The following is an 8,756-nucleotide window of genomic DNA, read 5'->3' on the forward strand; positions in this document are numbered from 1 at the left end:
GAACTGAATGTTTTGAACGTTCAGAGAACATTCAGAAATAACATTTTCAGAACAATGGAATGTTAGGAAAACATTCTTAGAGCGTTCTTACCTGGGTTCTTTGGGGTTCTTTTCTGGCATTTGTGCCAAAAAAAAAAACTTTTGGAAGCTTTATTTTTTAAGAGTGTAAAACTTTTGTTTTGATTTGTTGATTTATGCATATTTTTAAGTCAGTTGTCATAATATTTCACTATATTAGTGAGAACATTTGGCCCTCACAAGTACAGCTAAACAAGTACACACACACACTCACACTCGTGTTTCTATAACTGTTGTGTAAAGCAGTGTGACGCTGCTGGTGTGAATGTGTCATGTGATCATCTGCGGCCCAATCAGAGCCGTGATGATACTCAGATCAGCTGCTGTGATCCTGAAGAGAGAAAAACCCAAAACACACACTGATTCTCTGGAGACACAGTCTGATGGTGTTTCTTCCATCATCTCCTCTCGTGGCCAGCAGACGTGTGCTCATGCTAATTCCAGCGCTGTGTGTGTGTGTGTGTGTGTGTGTCAGATCTCCAGGGCATCTGTCACTCATTCAGAGTGATAACACCTTCAGTATAGCAGCCGCTCCCACACGCCATCTGAGCGCCACACATTAAGTCATTTTACCTGCGGCGGTGCATTTCATGGCGCAGAGAAAAGTGATGTGCAGAGACCTCGGATGAAATGAAAGGCATCCCTCACTGCAGCTGACAAACACACACTCCGACACGGACACACCGTCCACCAGTCGAGCCGTAATCACTGCGAAAAACAGAACAGGAGCAGGATTCTCTGGCAGAGCGCTGGAATCCAGTTCCTCGAGAGAGTGCATGAACGCTGGGCCTCTGGATGAACCGCAGAAATGCCTGATGGGTAATCGATATCTTCGACCTTCTCCCTCTGTGTCTGTAGGGCGTTTGAGCCGAATGAGTCCACCACAAACCTCAGTGGAAACAGAAGAGGAAATTCATGCTGCTGTTCGTTCCGTTTGACCGTATCGAGTTAATGATGTAAACTAAACAAGTTAAAACATCAGTTCACCTTTAACTAGATAAACCAGTGGTGTTTATCTGTGAGACTCACTGGTGTTTTGGAGGAGTTTGTTCCTGAGATCCCAAAAGATCCTTTTGTACAATGGAAAGATAAAGAACCTTTATTAGAAGGCAACCATTTTCATTTTTGCTTCATTTTATATTTGTACAGTATTTTATTTAAATGACCAGTTACAATTTGTCATAGTTTTTGTGTTTTAGTTTATGTTTGTGCAGCAGGTTCTGGTTCAGGCCTGTCAGTGCTGCTCTTTGTCTCTTGAGTTCTCGTGTGTTAATAGTTGAGTGTCTGCTAGGCACAAAGTGCTCAAACATCAGAGAGAAAGAGACTGAATGAAGCGGAGCGCCGTCACTCGCTCTGTGACATCAGCGTCATCATGCTTCAGACGTGCTTCAGGTTCAGGGTTACTGATGAAATCCTGCAGGAGGTTCAGTAATTACAGGAGAAACTGCAGGTCAGTGCTGAATCTTTGTCACACTGTCCACACAAAATAATGTTTTAGCATGTATAATCAGATTAATAAACCATTCCTCAGAGAAAACCTGGATGAAGGTTTCAGAGCAGCTGGTGTTTGTGTGTGTGTGTGAGAGAGAGTGTGTGTGTGTGAGAGAGAGAGTGTGAATGCGAGTGAGTGAGTGAGTGTGTGTGTGTGTGTGTGTGTGTGTGTGTGAGAGAGAGAGAGAGCGAGAGAGAGAGAGTGTGTGTGTGTGTGTGTGAGAGAGAGAGAGAGCGAGAGAGAGAGAGTGTGTGTGTGTGTGTGTGAGAGAGAGAGAGAGCGAGAGAGAGAGAGTGTGTGTGTGTGTGTGTGAGAGAGAGAGAGAGCGAGAGAGAGAGAGTGTGTGTGTGTGTGTGTGAGAGAGAGAGAGAGCGAGAGAGAGAGAGTGTGTGTGTGTGTGTGTGAGAGAGAGAGAGAGCGAGAGAGAGAGAGTGTGTGTGTGTGTGTGTGAGAGAGAGAGAGAGCGAGAGAGAGAGAGTGTGTGTGTGTGTGTGTGAGAGAGAGAGAGAGCGAGAGAGAGAGAGTGTGTGTGTGTGTGTGTGAGAGAGAGAGAGAGAGAGAGAGAGTGTGTGTGTGTGTGTGTGTGAGAGAGAGAGTGTGTGTGAGTGTGTGTGTGTGTGTGTGTGTGTGTGTGTTGAAGCTCTCATGAATGTTCCTCAGACTCTGAAGTTGTGCTTTGTGTCAATTCTGCAGCAAAGAACATTGAAAACCGTCTTCGAGACCTCGACAAAAGCAGTGTGTCGGTGGTCCAGAGAAAATCAAACCCTCTAGTAGTTCAACATCAGCAAAAACATAAAGAACCGAAAAAAAGCAACAGAATTCATCATCATGGCTCTGTTCTGCCTGAAATAATTTCACGTGAAACAGAGACGCAGTCGGGTGGATTGTGTTGATTGGTTTGAGACGGTGAACACAAACACACACGGTGATGGAGGGGTGTGTGTAGTAACAGCAGCTCAGATCTCACACATGCAGTCAGTGACACTGTTTAATGAGGCACACCGCTGGAACAGAAGTGTTTTTACTCGTCAACATCATTCATATGTGGCACCTTCTACGCTGCTGAACAGATACTCGTCATAATCCAAACTTCATCGTCCTTCATCTTCACAAAACTGATCTTATTGTCATTTGAGTTGAACTGCTGAACTATCAGGTCCAGTGCTCAACAAATACAGATTCATCATCTTATGATGGTCAAATAACCCGCTGTGTTTTGTATAAAAGTTATTTAATGATACTATAGTAAAAAAACGTACATTATAAGAGAGTTCTAAAAACGGCACAGACAACCGCTGCGGTGAAATGCAAACTCGTGAAGATCTGCGGGTCACAGAGGATCCGATGCGGGAGAACTTTAGGAAGCACTTCAGAGTCGCACATTTAAGTTTCCGTTCAGATCAAATCTCAACAGCGTAGGAAGTGTATCCGTGTGACGCAGCTGACACAGAACAGCATACGTTGTTTACGTCCAGCTGATATTCTCCGCAGCATTTCAGCCTTTAGACCATTTTGATGAAAAGGGATAAATCAAGCATATCAATTAATTTAAAACGTATAAATATACTATTACTGTCTTAATTGTTTAGATTTTTAGAAGGCACATTAACTTATTTACAACTCGGTGTTTGCTGAGTAAAAACATGAGTTGATATTTGCATTGATCTGACCATAATCACAAAGAAAGGCTTATTGGAAATGCAAATTCATTTTTCAGATTCATTTAGGAGCGCTGAAATATAGCGGTTTCCCCTGTAACGGCTGTACACAAAGCAGCTCCGCGCTGCAGCGCTCATATTTATTCAATGACATCATTGCGTTTTGAAGTTTAATCCAGTCGTATCGCGACTCTTGTCTTTCCGTCCCCAACTGTAAGACCTCTTGAAATTATAATTAAGACATTTTTTAAACCTGTCGGGCAGAGTGGTGATACATTTTGGTAGCCCGACTGGAAAACACAATAGCCCCGGGACGTCAGGCTAGCGATTTTGCGAGCCCTGAGGTAATAATCTGGCACGGGGTCAGACTTGTGCACAACACCGGTCCATGAACACTCGAGAGCATGTTGCCGTGTATCTGCACTGCAACTGTAGATATATGCATGCATGAATATCTGTATCTTCAGTAGACTCATACAGCTTCTTCAGGAATTTAAAGTTTTTACAACCAGTTGTTGCATCTTGAAACTCGTTGATATTTAGTGACGACACACAGACCGTTCTGGAGCGGTTGAATCTGGCGTCTACCTATAAAACATTCTGAGAACATATAGTTGTTAGCTGTGGATTTAAACTGCTCTGCTGCAAACACATATTTTAGCTGTTCAAGATCGAGTAACTGCGCTCTACATGTCTTAATGAAGGTTGTGTTGGTCAGTAGTTCAGCGGGACTCACAGCCGTCTCTGCCGGTCTCATGAGCAGCTGTTCTGGTCTCACTTGAGTCTCCTTTAAAAGAGAAACAGCTTCATCTGTGAGTGTGAGTCTGCTGAGACACGCGAGGCCTGAGAGAGCAGCAGAACATCCTGAACCAACACACGCCTGTGTGTGTGTCTGTGTGTGTGTCTGTGTGTGTGTGTGTGTGTGCCATCAGAGAGACAGATGGGTGGACAGACAGCAGCGCTGTTGTGCTGCAGACAGTCCCTGCTGAAGAGAGAGAGACAGGTGCAGTTGTCTGACAGCTGCTGGTTAACAGAGTCTCTCAGCGGTTTAATTGGAGGAAACTCAGTGTGAGCGAGTGGAGATCAGCCAGAACCGGCCCATCATGGACAGGAAGTCCTGCGTTTGCAGCTCACACACTGCCAGCCTGTCGCTCTCTCTCTCTGTCTCTCTCTCTCTCTCTCTCTCTCTCTCTCTCTCTCTCTCTCTCTCTCTCTCTCTCTCTCTCTCTCTCTCTCTGTCTCTCTCTCTCTCTCTCTCTCCCTCTCACACACACGCCGGCTTTGATTATGTGCTCGTGAACGTGAATGAAGGCTTCATCCGTAGAGCTTCATGTCCACAATCAAGGACGATTAAGATCCACACTGAAACACGAATGCCGTTAAAACTCATTCTCATCCATTTCTGAAGATTTCAGTGAATACACACTGAAAAAATAAAAACAAAGATTGTTTGACAAGAAAATACTATTTCAGTTTTTTTTACTTTTCACATTTAAAGAAACAGTTGAGCCAACCATGTAATTTTGATGAAAATGTGCTCATCAGGCCGTTGAGATGAGTTTGTTTCTTCATCAGATTTGGAGAAATGTAGCTTTGCATCAGTGTCTCAGCAATGGATGCTCTGCAGTGAATGGGTGCCGTCAGAATGAGAGTCCAAACAGCTGATAAAAACATCATAATAATCCACAAGTAATCCACAGCACTCCAGTCCATCAGTTAGCATCTGGAGAAGACAAAAGCTGAAACACATCCAGCATTAAGACGTTTTTAACTAAAATACATTGAGTCCATAATCCATAATAAAGCTTCCTCCAGTGAAAAAGTGTTCTGGTGTGAATCAGGAGAGAAATCTGCACAGATCAAGCAGCGTTTAAACAGCTCTAAACAAATATGTGGCTGGATTTTGTGTGAGAGACAACAGCAGATGCACTTTTTCACTGGAGGAAAAAGTCAAATCTGATGAAGAAACAAACTCATCCTAATCTTGGATGGCCTGAGGATGAGCACATTTTCATTTTTGGCTGAACTATTCCTTTAACTCAGTGTGTTACTTGTCATTTCTTTGTATTGACTTGTGAATTTACTAGCAATTTCTGAGTGAAAATTGTTTAGTTTTTTTTCAGCGCAGTGACGTCTGAAGGTTGTTTGTCACTCACACATATGACAGGCTCAAATCTAGTTAAAGATGACATGAGTGTATCTGGACCCGTCTGGATATGTGTGATAATAACCCAAGCTGTCTGTGTCTCTGTCAGGTGTTATGTGGACGATAAGGTGTCGAAGGTGGCCTGGTTGAACCGCTCGAACATCATCTTCGCGGGTGAGGATAAATGGTCTCTGGACCCGCGGGTGGAGCTGGTGACTCAGGGTCAGCTGGAGTACAGTCTGCGGATACAGAAGGTGGATGTGTTCGACGAGGGTCCGTATACCTGCTCCATCCAGACCAAACAGCAGCCCAAGACGTCACAGGTCTATCTCATCGTTCAAGGTGAGCGCCGTGTGATTGACAGGCCGTCAGACCAATGACAGCTCATCATCTGTTAATGCTCCTGCAGAAACCTCCCACTCTCTCCATCAGCCGCTCGCCTTCAGATCAGACATGTGATGATTAGTTGGATGCACGGGTGGGCGATTTGGCAAAAACATATCACGATTTTTTTTCAGGCAGAATCATGATCCATAATCTTCTCACGATTCTTTTTCACGTTGGTTTTTAAGACTCCTTTGAGAGTTACTGAGCAGCACAGCCAATAATCTCACTATCTAAAACATACAGAGGTACAAGAGAACAAAACATAAAAATTAATGACAGACTATTCAGGTCAAAGCACAGGTGGGTCATATCACCAAAATATTATTTCACTTTATTTTATTTCATTATTTTATCTTTGTTATTAAATAAATGCAATATACGAGCGATACAGATAAAATAACCGGCTTTAATTTTTCAGCTACTGCAGCATTGAAGTATGAAATTGAATAATCAAATGTAAAGATGAAACTGCATAATCTTGACTCAGTCTTTTGTTGTTTGATTGACATTAGAAGCACAGACGGCAGCAGGTTTATTAGGCTGCTGTCACTTTAAGACTGAATGCACAGATCCAGTATAGTGATGCACACACATCTGATATTCTCGCAACTGTTTACATTCACTCCACATTAATGATTAAATGGTTCGTCATGATTATTTTGCTCAAAAAATTATTGTGATTATTGTCATTTTACAATTTTTTACATTTCATCAGCATTATTGCACCCAAATCAAGAGAACATCAACTCGCATGGTTTGCTCACAGGTTTATCTCGAACGACTGGATGTATGACACTAGTATTTTAGCAGAATATTTCAATAGAGATCACTAAACTTACATGTCTGCTGGTATTTCCAGCTCATCAGCGTGTTTTCCGTAATGTAGAGAGATCATGTGCAAATGGTTGGCAGGTTGAGATTATTAAGAAAACACTGGGCAGAAAATGTATTGATTTAAAAGAAAAGCTCTGATTTAAACTCATAACATCTGGCAACCGCAACCATATAAGCTTCTGGAGGCTCATTACCGATGCGAGATAATGCAAATGCCAAATTAAAATGAAACATATTTAGGATTGATGAATATCACAGATGATTATGCTTAATAAATCGAGAGGCAGAAATCGTGATCATAATTCAAATACGGTTTATCGTGCAGCTCTAGTTCAATTTGAAGCACAATAAGACACGAAAAACGGTCAGAACAGTGTGTGAGCAAAATCAATAAAAGTTTAAACTGATCATTCTTTTAAATCGCATGCCAATAATAAACTTGGCGGTTTAGCGTGATACTAATGATCTCTGTGATGGCAGAGACATTTTAATAATTCATGATCTAATATAGTCATATCATATGTTGCTAGTTAGTTAGTGCTGAACACTAGATGGCGCGCGTGTTGATTTAGCACGAGTGTAACCGCACTGATTTCAGGTGTTTCTCAGTCCAGTGAGTCGCTGTGTGTCTGTCGTCAGTAGGGCTGTCAAAAAATATTGAATTTCGAATATTCATCGAATTTAAAATAAAAATCCACATTCGAATGCAAAAACGTTGCATTTGAATATTAGGTGTGCTTTAAGGAGGCACACTTTGTATTAAACTATGCATACATACATGATGCTGTTTTGTTTATAGTTGTTTAAGCAACTTAATTAATTATAATTGGTTTATAACATTATTTTAAACATTATGCACTTTTTTCGCAGATAGTCATGTTATCTTATGCTTTGAATAAACGTGCATTAGTAATATTTTGCTCGATGCGCCCTCTTGTGGCCTCAGGAGAGAAGACAAAAGCTTTTCTTCACCCTAACTGAAATTATGCATTTTTAATTCGAATTTTGATAATATTTAAGTACAAAATTTGAATGTAGTTTTTCAGCCATTTTGACAGCCCTAGTCGTCAGTGCAGCGTTTCTCAGCGTGTGTGTGTGTGTGTGTGTGTGTGTGTGTGTGTGTGTGTGTGTTTAGCGGTGATCCAGACATTCAGGGATTTGGTGTGGTTCTGTCCTCAGAGTACAGCCGCTGTGTGTCAGACCGTGGAGGCCTGTGTTGACAGTCCTCAAGATAGTGAGGTGAGATGATTCACCCGCATTTTACTTTAACCATCTACAACAAGCAAGCTATGTTTGGCACTTTTTGATGCTTTTTCTTCACAATCCCATTAAACTCATCCTTTACAATATGGAAAAAATATGTTAGTTTTGTAAAGAAATGCATGCATTGGCAATTTATAATTATCTACAAAAATAATTTCAAGCATTTCAGCATACGTCTTGCAATTGAAAAGGTAATGAGAAACATAAAGTCAGTTGGGTCCAAACTTATCAAACTGGTTGATTCCAGGTCACCATAAGATACAGGCGACACTAAAAACTTATTCTGGGGGAAAAGGGCCTGTTGTTTCATATACTACCAAATGTTTGGGATCAGTAATATACACTACCATTCAAACGTTTTAGATCGGTGAGTTTTTTAAGTCTCTTCTGCTCACCATGGCTGCATTTATTTGATCCAAAATACAGCAAAAATAGTAATATTGTGAAACTATTTTACAAATCCGTGTCACATGATCCTTCAGAAATCATTCTAATATGCTGATTTGGTGCTCAAGAAACATTTCTGATTATTATCAATGTTGATTTTTTTTTTCAGAATTCCTTCTTTGATGAAAGTTCAAAGGAAATGCATTTATCTGAAATAGAATTTCATCAAAAATAAATCCTGCTCATCAAAAAATCCTGAAATGAATGTATCACAGTTTCCACAAAACTATTCAGCAGCACAACTGTTTTCAAGATTGATGATAATAATAAATGTTTCTGGAGCAGCAAATCAGCATATTAGAATGATTTCTGGAGGATCATGTGACACTGAAGACTGGAGTAATGATGCTGACAGTTCAGCTTTGATCACAGCAATAAATTACATTTTACAATATATTCACATAGAAAACAGTTCTTTTAAATTGTAATAATATTTCACAATATAATAAAA

The 8,756-nt window shown here is 41.0% G+C and overlaps 1 protein-coding gene across 2 annotated transcripts in view; it reads left to right on the plus strand.

Moving 5' to 3' along the window:
• Nucleotides 1-8,756, plus strand: part of lsamp (limbic system associated membrane protein) — a 181,229-nt gene that overhangs the window by 150,869 nt on the left and 21,604 nt on the right. For both annotated transcript variants that reach the window (XM_016471433.1, XM_016471351.1), the window contains one exon: nucleotides 5,484-5,716. In XM_016471433.1, the coding sequence (XP_016326919.1) occupies nucleotides 5,484-5,716 (233 nt within the window). The remainder of the gene's footprint in view (nucleotides 1-5,483; nucleotides 5,717-8,756) is intronic.

This window comes from Sinocyclocheilus anshuiensis, unplaced genomic scaffold (assembly GCF_001515605.1).
Source record: "Sinocyclocheilus anshuiensis isolate Anshui unplaced genomic scaffold, SAMN03320099.WGS_v1.1 scaffold173, whole genome shotgun sequence".
Classification (NCBI taxonomy): domain Eukaryota; kingdom Metazoa; phylum Chordata; class Actinopteri; order Cypriniformes; family Cyprinidae; genus Sinocyclocheilus; species Sinocyclocheilus anshuiensis.